We start from the raw sequence: 16,450 nt of genomic DNA, 5'->3' as shown, positions 1-16,450 counted from the left end.
CGTTAATTAATATTAGCATGACGTAACAACAAAGTTCGCATAATTAAAACACATTTTAATTTCCTCATCGTGGGTCATAAAATCTTTCGCTTACCCTCTGAAGCGAGTTAAAACTTTTTTCCTTTTGAAATTTAATTATTAGTTTAGATATATAACCTAAAGAATCATATTAAGATAAATGATAATCGTTAAGATCATATTATAATTGAAGTAAGTGTATAAAATAGTTATATATATATTTTTATTAGATAAAGTAGAAAGGATTTAAATTTTTATCAGAAAAAGTAGAAAGGATTTTAATCTTTTAAATCCTTTGTATTTTGTTTGTTTTAGCTTTCCTTTTAGCATTTTTATTTTTGTTATTTTAATTTTTAGAAGGAAAATAGGGGTATGGATGTTATTTAAAGTAACACTAATGCTACTTCCATAAAATGGTTATTACTACTTTGAAATTTCTGTGATGCTTTTAACTATTTTTGTTTTTTTTTAGAAAATTTAGAAAAATAAATTAAAATTTTGTGCCAACACTGACATGGCATGTCACATGTTATAGTATGTAAAGGTTAAATTTTGTTATGAGGATTACAGTTCTTATGAAAAAAAAAAAGAAGTTAAAGAGTATTGCTTGTAAATATATATTTTGTTTACTTTGAATCTTTTTAAATTTTATGGCGTTATTTTTAAAATTTTTGCTTGCACACATTGTTTGCTTATATGCTTTTTTGATATGTATGTATATGTTGAAATAAGTGCCTTCTAGTTGTTTTATCAATATGTTTTTACAACAATGTAAAGTGTTTTTTTTATTGTTCGTGTATGTGTTAATATGTGTTATATGATTATTTTAAAATTCTGTTGAAATATGTATATAAGGTATATATATAACCTTATATACTTACTTAAACACATTTATTGTGTTTATAGTTGGTACATGTGTTTATATTATGTTGTTTCCGTGTTTTCAAAGTGCTGTGACTTGGTAAACGTGTAGAGCAAGATTTGTCAACTTTGCCAGCCAAGTGATGTACTTTTAACAGAGGGTTACACGATAGTTTTTAGTGTCAAACTATTACTACTTTAGGTCTTGCTGTTTTCAAGCCTTTATTGTTAAAGATTATTCTAAAAATACATAATAATGTATTTTAATAACATTTTGCGTAATGTTGTTACTTATGTTTTGTTATATATGAATATTATCTTACTTAAGTTATATAATATACATATATTAACTTATGGTGTGTGTTGTTGCTGTGATGTTTTTTGTTATCTTTTGAGTTAATAGACATTTGGCTTAACTTCATGTTTGTGTCAATGTTAAATAGGTAATTTTGTTAAAAATCACTGCTTTTAATCATTTACTAAAAGCCAATACAAATTATTTTGCCATATATACAGTTTGTTTTATCTCAATTTGATTTTTTGTCTTAAGCGCTGTTTACTACATGATTTTGCTATAAATATTTTGGAATCATGATGTTCCAGCATAAATTGCTATAATTGCTATCAGTCTCCCTTCACATAATGAAGTTGCAGTTGTATTTGTTGGTATACTACCTGTTTCCAGGGAAGATGTTATTTACCCAAGAGGTCATCCTCTTAAAACTCTATCAAGTATGTCTGCCAACTTAGATCCTATGGTTTATCCTCTATTTTTTCCAAGGGGTGATGCTAGTTGGCATAATCAATTGGTTCACAACCCTGAACGTGCTACATTGGTTAGAAATCATGTTACATTTTCTCAGTATTACAATATAAACTTTCAGTTAGACAATTTTTTTCTTCACTCTTTTATGGCAAAAAACTGTTTCAGCAGTATGCTATTGATGCGTATGTTAAAATCAAAGGCTAGCGCCTTGCTTTCATCAGAAATAACCAAAACAAACTGAGAAGCAACCAGTATAATGTCTTACATGAGCATGTAAAGAATTAAATGCAGTTGATAGGTTGTTAAAAGATATTTGCAACAACAACTTTCCGTTCTGAGGAAAAATCATTCTTTTTGGTGGTGACTTTACGCAAATTCTGTCTGTTGTGAAAAGAGGACAACCAGCTGAGATAGTAGAATTGTGTGTAAAATGTTCTTTGCATCGGCAATGGGTGCAGAAGTTTGCATGAACTGAAAATATGAGAGTAGAAGATGGGGAAGGTGAATTTTCCCAATGGCTACTAAAGCTGGGGAATGGAACAATACCTGTCAAGAGGAGGATCCTTTTAAAGGATGCATTAAAATACCAAATCAGTGCATTATTAGAGAAAATAAATCGATTGTTGAAAAGATTTTCGGAGATGCTACTCAAAATGATTATTCTAAATGCATGATTTTAACACCAACTAATGTTGATTCATTATTAATCAATGAAGAAGTGCTTGAATGTCTGCCGGTTAAGGTCAAAATTTATGTAAGTGCTGATCAAATTGATACTGATGACCTTAATGAAAGAAATGACTTTCCTGTTGAGTGTTTGAATAGTTTAACTCCTTCAGGTATGCCACCTCATTGTTTAAAATTGAAAATTGGTTGTGTAATAATGCTACTTAGATATTTAGATCTCAAAGCTGGGTTATGCAATGGTACTCCAATAAAAGTTTGTGCTCTTCAAAATAATTATATTGATGCAGAGGATTTGACAGGTGTTTCTGGTGGTAAACAGGTTTTTGTTCCTCAAATTTAGTTGGCTCCATCAGGTTCTAATTTACCTTTGTTCTGAAACGTCATCAGTTTCCTGTCAGATTGGCTTATCCAATGACAATTAATAAAAGTCAAGGTCAAATATTTAATAGAGTTGGGGTATATCTCAAAAAAACCAAGTTTCTCTCATGGTCAACAATATGTTGCATGTTCAAGAATGAGAGCATTTAATAGTTTGTTTTTCAAAATTAATAAACATCTCATTCAAGGTGTGGTAGGTGAAAAGTGTTACACAAATAATGTTATATTTTCTAATGTTCTTAACTTATAGTCTTAAGATTTTTATTTTGAAAATTTACTGTTTGTAAGTTGTGAGCACATTTTGTTTGTATAAATTTATTATTTTATTATATATATATATATATTTTTTATAGTTTTTGATAAATATATCTGTCATTTAATATTGTTATAAAATGTGTTTAAATGTGTTATATAAAACCATATTTGTTTATAGTTGTATATATGTTTAAATTATATTGTTTTCATGTTTTCAAAGTGGTGTGACTTGGGATTATGTTGAGCCAGATTGATAACCTTGCCAGCCGAGCGATGTATTTATAGCAGAGGTGTGACTTGGCAGCATTTAGTGTCAGGCAGTGTTACTGCTTTAGAGCTAGGTTGTGTTGTGTGGTTTATTTAATTATTCTGGAAACACAATGTCTGTTAATGTTTAGCGTAATGTGTATGAGAGAGTATGGAACCTTGATCTTTAAATCTAGGGTGTTTAAATGCCCTAAGTTTGAAGTAATTGAATAACAAATATTGAATATAAAAACAAATATACTTTTATGTATTTATATGTTTAGTAAAAAAATATAGTTAACTTTAAATTGGTTTTCTAATTTTGACTTTCATATTTTAATTTGGTTTGTTATTTTCGCTGGATTTAGGATCAAGAGTGGAAATATTCTATTGTTATGTGTTATTGCTGTGATGTTTTGTGTTCAAATTCATTTTTAACAATAAACACCTTCATGTTGGTGTCTATTGTTAAAAATGAATGATAGGTAGTTTCATTATTGAAACTTACTGCTTTTATTTATTTACTTAAAGCCAAGACAACATTATGCTAAAAATGCAATTTATATCTTAATTTGATTTTTATGTATATATATATATATATATATATATATGTATATATATGTATATATTAGTAATCCTTTTGTACTTCGAAATAGATTTTATAGTTAAATTTTCGATAAATGTTTATATTAACTGCCATGTCAAAATAGGTCACTATAAATAGGTAAATCGATTTTCGGTTTTTATGTGGTGTTTTTTTTTTGGTTTTAAGGTGGTAGACTGCTAAAAAACATTGAAAAAAGTAGTTTTTCAAAAGTTGATTAGTTAAAAACTTTAACTATTGCTGTTTTTAAAAACATACATATTATTTTACAAAAAAACATAAAAAGGCCTAAAAAAACAGTTTAAACTTAGTAGGGTGATTTTGCTTCCCCTAGCAACGCTCATAGCAACGTCAAAATAAGGCAATTTTAACTAAATTTTACAAAATCTAAGCACTCAAACCAATAGCTACTTCTTTGTTTTTTGTTTTTCTATGTTTAAATGACATGGTGTGAAAGAACAATGTTGTTGAATTGGTTTATTACTATATATTAACTCGATAAAAGTGCATACTATCAACATGGGTTCTGCAATGCCCAAAAAATGTGTACGTGGGTAGGTCAACACTTGAAATTAGTGTTGCATCTGCTGTCATACAGTTTAATGATGGTAAAACTGGTATGATAGATGTTCTTCACAGTTTAGGAATTTTACCAGGACATTTTACTAAAAACGGTTTTCAAAATAGTGATGTGCTACGTGAAAAGCTTATGGACCTAAAATCATCTGAAAAGTTTAAAAAACAAAGAAAAAAGCGTAGAGCAACAAGGAAGGGGTTTGATAATAAGCACAATTATGAAGAAGGAATATTATATGAAAAGGGGGGGTTTTAACCTGTTTTCAAATGTTAATATATTTGTATTTTCAAAATATAAAGTTTTATTTGCATTTTTCTCTGTTGTAAAGTTTTTCATATTCTGGATAAGATTGCGGGAGCTGTATTTGTCCAATTGATTTGAAATTTTGTACAGATGTTCATTTTTATGAGCTTTACGTCCTGAGATAAAGAAATTTTGGATAAAAATTAAAATTAAATTTTTTGGGCTGTTTTGGGGTCAGGAATTTGGCCTAAATTTAGACGCATAGAAAAAGCTTATGGTGCATCGAAATTGAAAAAGATTCAAATTTTTTGTTTATCTCAGGACATTTATCTACTTAAAAGGTACACAACTGTAAAATTTTGAGACTTGATATATTTTACTTTTTGAGATATCTTTTCCAAGAACTTTGCACTTTTTAGGCCTAAAAACACTTAAATTTGCCCAAAAATTAGAGGAAAAAAAAAAGAAATTTTTTTTTTTTGTTAATCCTAATTATCGTGTTTAAAATGAGAAAATCAATTGGAATAATGTCAGATTTTAAAATTTTTTTTTTAGCAGTCTACCACCTTAATTCCTTTTTTTTTTTTCTTTAAGATTTACGATTGACGCATTTATACAATTTATAAAAAAAAAACTGATTACCTTTTATTGTAATTTTTTGTCAGTTAAAATGATATAAATGTATGCAATTAGTTCAATTCTTAAAAATCTCTATTTTATTCCTAATTATTTGTTGTACGTAACTTTGGGGATCTTTTTAAACGGGGGGGGGGGGGGGGGTATAATTGTAGTTTTGCGCATTTGTCAAATATCGAGTTACTTAAATGTTATAAGGTGTTAAACTAATTAATTATCTGAGTTTGCATTTGCAACACTTTTGAGGAAAGAAAAAATTGTTATATATGTTAAAAAGAAAAAATTGTTATACATGTAAATCATTGTTTTACATTTTATTATTCTGGTAGAAGGTCTTCATCAAAAACTTTATAACTCTTAATAAAGATAAATCTATTGTCCTTACCACCATCAAGGCAAAAACGGGGAAGGGAGGTCCTTTATTAGTGTCAAATTATTAAAAAGAATTAAATTTCGAGTAACAAAAGGAATTTTTAATAAATGGTAGCAAATAACCGTTTACTAAAAATTATTGAAACAAAGAGGCCATATATAAAAATGGTCAGATTAGTGCCATAAATAGCAATAGTCAAATGGTCAAATATTTTGAATAAATTTATTTAGTTGTGTGCATTTAACATTTTAAAGACAATTTCCTTTGTTAAAGAAACATGTATCAAGAGGATGCCAAAGAATTACTAATTCATGTAAAATTTACATTCGCTTTATATTAATCTTATTAATTAAAGTTCACGTTATAAAAATATAACACGAATTTAGCTTTACTTTTTCGTCAATTTAAAGCATGAGGAAGTAATATTATTTTGTGTCAGTAACTAAAAACGTATTGTTTTGAACTTAGTAATGTCGAGGAAAATGGTTCTGCCTTACACTGATATGACCTATTTCAGTTGTAAATTACTCAAATAATGTTAAATAATTGGTAAATTATTTTACCTCCGCATGTTTTTTAACTTGAAGGCGTTTTTCTAAAGGGGTAATAGTTATGGTTTTGCAACTTTAAATTGTGGAAAACAGCCACAATAAATTAAGAGACCGACCATAACCCGTATAACGGGTTGCTTTTTTGCTAGTATATATAATGATGATAACAAAATAATAGCATAACAACAACAAAGAAAAGATAATAACAATGTATATATATATTTTTCAATATATATATACATTGTTATTATCTTTTCTTTGTTGTTGTTATGCTGTAAGATGAAAAAGTTTTTAAATAAAAAACCTTTTTATATTATATATATATATATATATATATATATATATATATATATATATATATATATATATATATATATAAGGTTTTTTATCTGAAAACTTTATCATCTTATAGTTATTGTGAGTAAAACTTAATCTTCTAACCTTGAAATACCCTTTTCTTTTACCATTTCTGTTTTATTGTTAAATCAATCTTGCATGAATGTTATTCCAACTGTTTAATATCAAAGCATAGCTAATTTTATATAAAATTACTGTAACGATATGTGCTAACATAAGTGAAATTTACATTATTTACATCATACGACATCTAAACTTTTTACAGTAGCATTTACTACTGCAAGAGTTAGGATGTAGCAATTGCAATTCTAATTACAACATAGCTATATGTTTTCACAAAAAAGCAACATTTTTTTTAATAGCAAACGTACATTTGCTATTTTTATTACAATACTGTGAGGAGGGAAAATGATAAAATTGTAAACATTATCTTTAAGTTTTACCCGAATCAAGCATATAATATTCGACAAAAAAGAGTGAGTCAACCAACAAAAAGTGCGCACGGAGACTTATTGAATTTGTCATATGAATAAGATGATAAAGCGAAAAGAAGAGTAAAATGTAACAACAACCAAGAAAAGACGTACACGCAGAGAAATATTGAATTTGTCAAATGAATAGACGATATACCGAAAAGAAAAGTAAAAACAACAACAACCAAGAAAAGACGTACGCACAGAGGCTTATTGAATTTGTCATATGAATAAACGATAAAGCGAAAAGAAAAATAAAAAAATAACAACAACCAAGAAAAGATGTACGCACGGAAACTTATTCAACCTGTCATATAAATAAATGATGAATAAGTAGCAAAACGGTAAACAACCGAAAACTATAAAAAGCTCAAAAAAGAAAAGAAGACAGTTTTTGCATAGTCATAAAATATTTTAAAAAATAGTTATTATGACTATGGTTTTTGGGAGGACAGTTTTTGAAGAGAATTTTTGAAGAACAGTTTTTTTGAAGAGGTTTTAAGATGGCAAAGTAAGAGTTAAGAAGAGTAAGATATTTTTATGAGAAAAGAGTTTTAAGAGATTTAAAAGAGAGTTTTATGAGAAAAGAGATTTAAAAGAAGAATTTATGAGAAAAGGATATTCAAAGATTTAAAGAGAATTTTATGAGAAGTATTTATGAAGATTTTAAAGAGAAACTTACGAGAAGAATTGGTAAGAAATTTGAGTAACTTTAAATAAGCGTTATTATCTGCATTGATTTATTGATATTTGCATGAGCTAATTTTAAGAGAATATATATTGATGAGAATATTTGAGAATATTTATTAAGAAAAATAAGTAAGAGAAGAAGAACCAGTAGTAAGTACTTTTGTTTGCATTTCAATTATTAATATTATTGTTGTTATTACTATATGCGTTAAATATTGTTATTGAAAAGTTTGATGCTTTACCGCGCACCTTAGCATATCCGCGCCATTACACTTACGTCACACAAATATAAGAGTGCTTACCGTTACACATTAATAGAACATTTGTTGAGTTTTATATTATAGAATATACTGAGGACGGCGAATATAAGTTTAGCCTTTTTGATTAGACCTTGCCCATTCCTAACCAAACTATTCCCAAACCTAGCCCTTTCCTAACCAAATACTCCCCAGACTATCAACCTAGTTCCCAACCTCCATATACCTAATCCAAACAACACCAAACCCAAACCTTCCCCTTACCCCTTTCCCTCAAACGTAAGAAAACATAAACATAATTAATAAGATAAATAAAAGTAAATCCACCGCCCTCACAATACGTATTGTAATAATAGCATAATAAAAAAATAGCAAAGGCAAGAAATTTGCGAGATATACCCAGACAGCCTACGACACTGGGCCAGAATTCTGGCGAATCATCGCACGCCGCACGTAGGAGTATTTGACGATTTTAGCTGGCCAAAATTGGAATTATTTAAATTGGAATTATTACCTACCCTTATTATCTCTCGATAATGGTCGCTTAATGAGCAGTTAATGGTTTGGTTATAAAAGTAGTAATTGGAACTACACAGTTTAGTTAAATATCCGATCTTTAACTGCGTGGTTCATTTTATTTACGAGCGATTTTAGTGGTGTTTATTGAAGCTGTGTACAAGTGTTTACAACAGAAGTTTTACAGTGTTATATCATGGATGAATCTATGACAGGTATGTACATTATTTACTCTTACTACCGTTTTGAAATATTAATTACCACAAAAGTTATGTACCATGAAACTTAGCATTTTTTTAACGAATTTTAAAGTAAATTTTGACTTTAAAAGTGAAAAAGTTGTAGTGCGCACCCTCTTAGTTTTTTTCGTTTTTCTATGAGTTTATACCACTAGCTATTTAAAAATCTTAATTTCAACTGCCTGTTGATGCCATCTAACTTTTAATCATGTTCTAAGCACATCAAGGTCCAAGATGAATTTTTCAACTTAATTTTTTTTTCTAGATGGGTCATCAGGAATGCAAACAATCTCTCGTTTAGATTTCTACAACAGTATTCAGCAGCAGGAGGCTCTAAATTTCAATGAAAAAATGGACTTAGCTGATCAAAATTTGTTATCAAGAAATCAACATACCGAAGAACTAAAAACAGTAAACAAGCGTCAAATGTCGAGGTTGAAAGCTATTTTTAGAAAAATGTGGTCGTCTTCATCCAGAACTCATGAAATATTTATTAAGAAGCATGGCCCTTGGCTGCAAGGGAGTTTCCAAATACCGGGTACCCCATCCACTCCATCATCAGCAGGACGACCAAGAAAACGTTTTGTCGATTCTAGTGAACGTTCAAAGAGGAGAAAAACAGAACAGCTCAGGAAAGATGTGGAACCAGAAGCTATTGTTTTTGCAGCTGAAACTTGTTTGACAACAAGTGGCAAAAGAAGTGCTGCAACCGTCCTCAAAGATCTTAAAACATCTCCCAAACGAGCGGGAAAGTATAAAAAAGCCTATCGCAGCAGTCTTGAACCTACAAAAAAATCATTGACACCGTTAGAGGCTCTTTTAATATTTACTGACGCAGGCCTAACAAAATCTCAATATGAAATCGTACGTACAAGTGACAAGAAACAATGGTCCTGCTACAGTATTTTGGTCGAAGAAAAAAAAACATGCTATCCTGATCCTGATTCGTTCACAGTCACAGAAAGTTTAGCTGAAGTAGACTTACAAAGTCTGTTAAACCATACTACCGAAAGATTGGTGTTGTATTTAGAAGAAGTTATCAAGACTCTAACGGAAAGTGGGCGTAAACATATGAAGTTATCTACGAAATGGGGTTGTGATGGCTCCCAGCAGACACAGTTTAATCAAAAGTTTGAGGATGACTCTAATTCTGGTGCCAGTATATTTCAATGCTCAATGGTTCCATTACAGCTAACTTGTGGAGTAAATAAAAAGGTTATCTGGCAAAACCCTACACCATCGTCTCCAAGGTTTTGCAGGCCAATTCGAATTAGGTTCATAAAAGAAACTGCTGATGTAATAGCTGAAGAAACTGCTTACATGGAAAACAAAATTGCAGGCTTGAAACCAACTCAACTTCAAGACATAGCAGTAGAACATGTGATGATGTTAACTATGAATGACGGAAAAGTCTGTAACGCAGCAACCACCACTAAATCGACCATGCGATGTTATATTTGTGGAGCAACATCAAGACCATTTAATGATTTGGACAGAACATGTGTTGACAATCAAAGCAGCTACAAATTTGGACTATCCATTCTGCATGCTAAAATACAGTGTTTTGAAAGTCTCCTTCACCTATTATATAAATTGCCTGTAAAAAAATGGCAGAAAAGGCTGAATGAAGATGAGAAGAGACTCATCTCAGATAGGAAAAAGAAAATCCAAGATGAATTCAAGAGCAAAATGGGCATTCTTGTCGACATACCTAAGGTTGGATTTGGGAATACCAATAACGGCAACACAAGCAGGAGATTCTTCAACGACCCGGAAACATCTGCAGATATCACTGGAGTAGGCTTCCGTTTAATTTCCAGAATGAAAATTATCCTAGAAGTAATTTCCAGTGGCCACAAGATTGGTGTAGAAAAGTTCAGACAGTATACTTTGGATACTGCAAAGCTTTATGTTGAACTATACCCCTGGTGTCCAATGACTCCAACTCTGCATAAAGTTTTAGTACATGGTCCTGATATAGTAGAGAATGCGCTTTTGCCAATTGGACAATTGTCGGAAGAGGCTGCCGAAGCCAGAAACAAACATTTCCGGGAGTACAGACTTAGCTATGCTAGAAAATTTTCTAGAAAAGATTGTAACCAAGATATCATCAATAGGTTATTGTTAACATCCGACCCTCTGTTGTCCAGCATTGGGAAAAAGAAACACAAACTTACAAAGCTTTTTTCAAAAGAAGCTGTGGAATTGCTTCTTCCTGGAGAAGTCCAAGATTCCGACACTGAAAACAACGAAAATGAAGAATATTCTGACAATGACGAAGTGGAATCTAATTAAATATCAAAATATAGTATGTTATTTAACATAATAAAGTTTGAAAAATAATATCTTTTATTTCCTCAAATCCTATTGAATAGAATAAAATGTAATCCCTAAAGTACCCATCTTTCCCCTATATTGAACGCCACTGGCTTGGATTTGTACAAAAAACATTTAATTTACAATTTCTTGTCATATGGTAAAGTTTTCAGCTGTTAAAATGAGAGAAATAATTTTGGCCAGCTACAGTGTTTTGGCCGAATGTCGTTTTGCCATAACCGTCATTATTTTGAATATTTTTGCGTCATCCATGATGATTTTATAGATGCGAAGCCAAATGCTTAGAAGATATATTTCGCAAATTTCTTTCTTTTGCTGTTGTTTTTTTTTATTATGCGATTATTATAATACGTATTGTAATGATAATAGCAAATGTACGTTTGCTATTTAAAAAAATGTTGCTTTTTTTAAATACGTATAGTTATGTTGTAATTAGAATTGCAATTGCTACATCCTAACTCTTGCAGTAGTAAATACTACTGTAAAAAGTTTAGATGTCGTCCCAGCAAGCACACAACGTTGAAACAACGTTGAAACAACGTTGTAACAACGTTGATCAACGTCGATCAACGTTATTTCAACGTTTTTTCAACGTTGTGTGCTAGCAGGGGTATGATGTAAATAATGAAAATTTCACTTATGTTGGCACACATCATTACAGTAATTTTGTATAAAGATAGCTATGTTTTTATATTAAACAGTTTGAATAACATTCATGCAAGATTGATTTAACAATAAAACAGAAATGGTAAAAGAAAAGGCTATTTAAAGGTTAGAAGATAAAGCTTTAATCACAATAACTGTAAGATAATCAAGTTTTTAAATAAACACCTTTTTTATATTATATTATATATATATATATATATATATATATATATATATATATATATATATATATATATATATATATATATATATATATATATATATATATATATGTATATATATATTGTTATTATCTTTATAATAATATATATATTGTTATTATCTTTATAATAATATATATATATTGTTATTATCTTTATTTTTGTTGTTGTTTTTGCTGTTGTTAATTTATCTTTGTTTTTATTATTATATGCTCCTTTATCATTACTTGTCATTAAAATAATCTTATTTAATTTAAGTTAGTTTTAAACTCATTTTAAGTGACCTTGGTTGTAATCTATTGTCATTTACATTATAATCATGAAATGACTTTGTCAATTATCACTTTTCTCATTTTAGCAATTAAATATAAGAGTGAGCCATCCAAATTAAATGTTTATATATTTTTCTATCTTAACTTCGGGACAATATATTGTTTCTGTTACATACATAGTTAAAGTTATTTTAAAAAGCTTGCAACAAATATTTAATGAAGATATCAATTGTGAAATATTTAATCTACAAAACTCATTTGGTGAGATAACTGTTACCCCCTCATACATATCTACAAAAGACAATTTTCCTACTATAAGTGAAAAAGCTGTAGATAATAATGATTCAGTTTTTGGAGCTGTTGTTAATATATTTTCAGATAACAATGTTGAAACTGAACTTGGTCATACTTAAATTTTAGTAATGATAATGATGATGAAACATTCTCATCAGATTTGACTACCCTATTAGCTGATTGGGCTGTTCAGTTTAGTGTTAATTTGACTGCTCTGTCATCTTTACTGTGTATTCTCTGTCTAATTCATCCTGATTTGCCTATTTAAAAAACTCAACACAATTTTATAGTTGCATATCGAGCAGGTGGTGATTATTTTTATTTTGGTTCAGCAATTAGTTTAACAAATATTAAATCATGTTTATGATAAAATTGCAAAATTTTTAGCTCCCTATGGGCAGTTGAATATCAATGGTTTACCTTTGTTTAAAAGTAGCAAAATATCATTTTGGCCAGTTCTGTGTCTTTTGCAAGGTTTTGATTTTAAAAGACCTGTGTGATTCAAGTCTGTTAAGAATCACATTTTGTATCACACTTAGATAAAGTTAAACACAATGCAATTTTAGATGACAGAATTCTCAAGTGTGTATTAAACAAGTCGATGATGGTTTTGTTGTTTCACCCTTTTTTCACTTGTTATAATTTAATTTGTTGAAATCTGTACTAAGTCTATTTTCTTACATTATTACTGACAAAATTAATATGCTTATTTCATACATAGTTTTATATGAGGTTGTAATTGAAATATTTAACTTATTTAGGTTAATTTTACTTGTGTCTTAAGTAATTTTCTTTACTAATAATAACAATTTTATAACAACATTGTCTATATTTATGCATTCAATAGCTGCCAATTGGAGAAATTACATTTGGTAAATGTAATTGGCATAGAATTGATTCCCATAAATGTTTAATAAATTGTTTTTGATTTCGTATTTTATATTTCGTATTTCGTATTTTTGCGTTAGATTTTTGAGATACTTTTGGTATTTTTAGTATATACATGTACACTACAATGCAGTCATGCATTTAAGTTAAAGGTTGTAATTTTTAACTTTTAAGGTTGTAATTTATTGATACTTGTATTATATTCATTAAATTATTTTGCCAATGGTCTCTCTCCTCATTTTTGGAATGCACTATAACTATATGTGTATATATATGTATGTATATGCAATAAAATGCACATTAACTTATTGTTAAAATAAACAGTTTCATTAATTTTTTTTTTTTAATTTTAGTTTTCAGGGTCTTCATTGACATTAAATCGATGTTCATCTGTTAGATGGATTCTTGCTAAAGTGAGTGAACGAACACTTCATTGCACTTTTTAGTAGTAATATGTTTAGAATTTATACTTTCAGTTATTTTAAGTAATATTTGTAAATGTTTATTTTTATTTTACTAGAATTTTAAGAATGAAATTTCTAAGAGATCGTGATTTTTACAGCTGTTAAAAAAGAGCTGCTTATTTAAGTGGAAAACTTGAAGAAAAAAAAGATTTTATTGGGTAAGAAGAAATCTTTATTTTTATTTAATATATATTTATTTGTATGTGTTCAATTGTTATATTTATAATTTTGTCAAGTTAAAGTTTGTATTTAGGTGCTGTAAAACTAAATCATTTAAACTCGGGAGCATCAAGCGAAGAGTTTGAGCGTTGGCTGAAGAGTATTTTCAGCTTTCAGGAGATCGAAATGATGGACGAAAGGCTTGAGAAGAACGAAAAATCTCGTTGGATAAATAGCACTATTTCAAACTATCAATAATATCTGTGCTATTTAAAATTATTTTTGTCAATTTGAACTGGAATAAATATCAAAAAATATTTACTTTTGTATTTGCTTTTTGTGCGATATCACATTAGAAATGGCTAATAATAGCGCGTTAGTGAATGTATATTGGTTAAAAGTAACGGGTCAGTGCTGGCATACGATCACGGACGAATGCTGGAAAATGATCCCGAGCTAGTGCTGGCTAGCGATACTGGGCCATTGGCCGTTTTGACATTGGACCGTGATCAATTGCCGGCATCGCGCCGCAGTCGCAAGCGGAACTGGGCCAGCATTGGGCCTCTAACGGGAGGCTGTCTGGGTATCTTGTAAGCATTTGGCTTCGCGTCTATAAAATCATCATGGATGACACAGAAAATATTTAAAATAATGACGGTTATGGCAAAACGACATTTGGCCAGAACTCTGTAGAAGCCACAATCGGGCCAGTGTTGGCCCAATAACAAATGCCATCGCAATGGAGTGCGACTACTCGCCAGTAGCATGCCAGACTCGGGCCAGTACTGGCCCGTTACTAATCTAGTCGTCACGGCGGGCGATGACTCGCCGGAATTCTGGCCCAGTGTCGTAGGCTGTCTGGGTTCTTAAGGCTTATGCTATTTCTTCTCTGAGGCGTTCACTGCTCAGTCTTGACCGAGCAACGCAAATCTATTTCCAATTAAGAGAAAATAATTTTATTAGTCTTGCAGACCTATGCCATGGTTTACACGAGTGTTCGTTAACAAAAGAGTAAAAAAACAAAAAATAAAGAAATAAACTCGTGACTGCCATGACATTGAACAGAAAGAGGCCGAAAAAACAAAAAAACAAAATTAAAAGAGGACAAAATCAAAAAGTGAAAAATAAGAATAGAAACTTTTCAGGTAAAAAAGGAAAAAGAAAACTAAAAAAAAGAAAAGATTCAATAAAAATAACAGCAATTTTGATTATCGCAAAAAACGGCTCAAGTTCAGTTTTATTTCGAGTTTGTTTTCCTTGTTCCAAGTGTTTTTGGCTTCGTTGAAAAAGTCTCCTAAAGGATTAGCTTCTTTGCCTATTTGATATTCGGTGTTGATTATACTTTTTAATTTTCCTTGGAACTCCCTGAGTAGGCGCTCTTTCAAAAATGTTGTTCGCTCATGGAAAGCCCTCACTCAATTTGATGGAGGATCTTTCAAGTGCCGCTCATAAACCAGTATGGGTTGATGATAAGTTAGTTGAGCGTGCATAAATCCGTGGTTATGACAGGCTTGCGGGTAATCTTACTTCTGCTATCACTGCTAAAATTGCTTCAAGCAAGAGAGGCGAAGATGTGTTAAGAAAAGTTAGTGAACTGTTACAAACCTTTTACTTTAGCCTCATAACTAGCGACAAATCTATGAATGCAGTTAAGATTAAGAGAAGACCTATACATGAACAATAAATAGTTTACAGCCTACAATTGACTGAATATCTGACTGTGGAACACTTGAGCTGTTGCATTCTCGTATAGGTTTATTAAAAACAAACATTAATACAAAATCAGTATCAGCGATTCTTTTCTCCCTCACTACATAAAATCGCATCTATATATACAACTTTTCTAATTCCCATGAGGTTCATAAATGACACTTCTAATTCACCAACTTTATAGAACATGAGCCCTATAAGAAATCATTGAAAAATTAAAAAACACAATCAAGCTTTTGTATACCTAAAATATAACTATATCCCAATTTTTAAAAACTTACAACTGACTGAATAGGTGTTACAGGTAGTTGAATACTGGGAATCTTAAAAAAAAAAAAAAATGTAGCCACAAAACACATTCATTTAAGAACAAATAAATCATCTCATCACAATAAACAGCAGAAAAATAACTTTTACTTAAATCAAATAAATTTAGAGATGTTCTTATGCAATCAGACTAGAATTAAATGAAAATGATATTATTAAATGATATTTACTTTAACAATTAAATTTAGAAACTGATAGCAAAGATATGTGTATGAATAAAATCACATCAAAGAAATTTGATAATGTTAATAACTTACATTTGAGACATTCGAATTTTGTTTTCACTCAAACTCAAACAGAAGTATAACGGCTTTACACGAAGAGATGAAAAATGACACTTGGATTCTTCTTTACTTTCATGACTTTCTGTTAATGGAACTTCACCTGAAAAAAACAATCTTTTTTT

The 16,450-nt window shown here is 29.9% G+C and overlaps 2 protein-coding genes across 11 annotated transcripts; both read left to right on the top strand.

Annotated features, from left to right (window-relative positions):
• Positions 1-491: 491 nt before the first annotated feature.
• Positions 492-5,232, top strand: LOC149883733 (uncharacterized). Of its 2 annotated transcripts, none has more exons than XR_016455633.1 (2): positions 492-627; positions 3,186-5,232. XR_016455633.1 is itself a non-coding variant. In XM_090097715.1 (2 exons), exon 2 carries the CDS (start codon positions 2,160-2,162, stop codon positions 2,670-2,672), a length of 513 nt encoding a protein of 170 aa, XP_089953841.1. In that variant the 5' UTR covers positions 492-627; positions 968-2,159; the 3' UTR covers positions 2,673-5,126. The 2 variants fall into 2 exon arrangements, 1 of the variants encoding a protein (XP_089953841.1); XM_090097715.1 differs by having other exon boundaries at positions 968-5,126.
• A 1,523-nt stretch (positions 5,233-6,755) lies between these two features.
• On the top strand, positions 6,756-14,324 carry LOC145185582 (uncharacterized). 9 transcript variants are annotated; one of them, XR_016455625.1, is made up of 6 exons: positions 6,756-7,718; positions 11,766-11,835; positions 13,493-13,536; positions 13,738-13,797; positions 13,905-14,006; positions 14,102-14,324. XR_016455625.1 is itself a non-coding variant. In XM_090097689.1 (6 exons), exons 1-2 carry the CDS (start codon positions 8,685-8,687, stop codon positions 11,020-11,022), a joined length of 2,049 nt encoding a protein of 682 aa, XP_089953815.1. In that variant the 5' UTR covers positions 7,727-8,684; the 3' UTR covers positions 11,023-11,835; positions 13,493-13,536; positions 13,738-13,797; positions 13,905-14,006; positions 14,102-14,324. The 9 variants fall into 9 exon arrangements, 5 of the variants coding, with proteins under 5 accessions (XP_089953815.1, XP_089953813.1, XP_089953816.1 ...); XM_090097689.1 differs by lacking the exon at positions 6,756-7,718 and adding an exon at positions 7,727-8,703 and having other exon boundaries at positions 8,993-11,835; XR_016455623.1 differs by lacking the exon at positions 13,493-13,536 and having other exon boundaries at positions 6,828-7,718; positions 11,766-11,866.
• The last annotated feature ends 2,126 nt before the right edge of the window (positions 14,325-16,450 follow it).

This window comes from Hydra viridissima, unplaced genomic scaffold, assembly GCF_058129835.1.
Source record: "Hydra viridissima isolate aposymbiotic clone 2 unplaced genomic scaffold, HvirCarnegie_v1 scaffold_9, whole genome shotgun sequence".
Taxonomy (NCBI): Eukaryota; Metazoa; Cnidaria; class Hydrozoa; order Anthoathecata; family Hydridae; genus Hydra; species Hydra viridissima.
The sequence above is the reverse complement of the archived record's forward strand: the minus strand, read 5'-3'. Positions and strand labels throughout refer to the sequence as shown.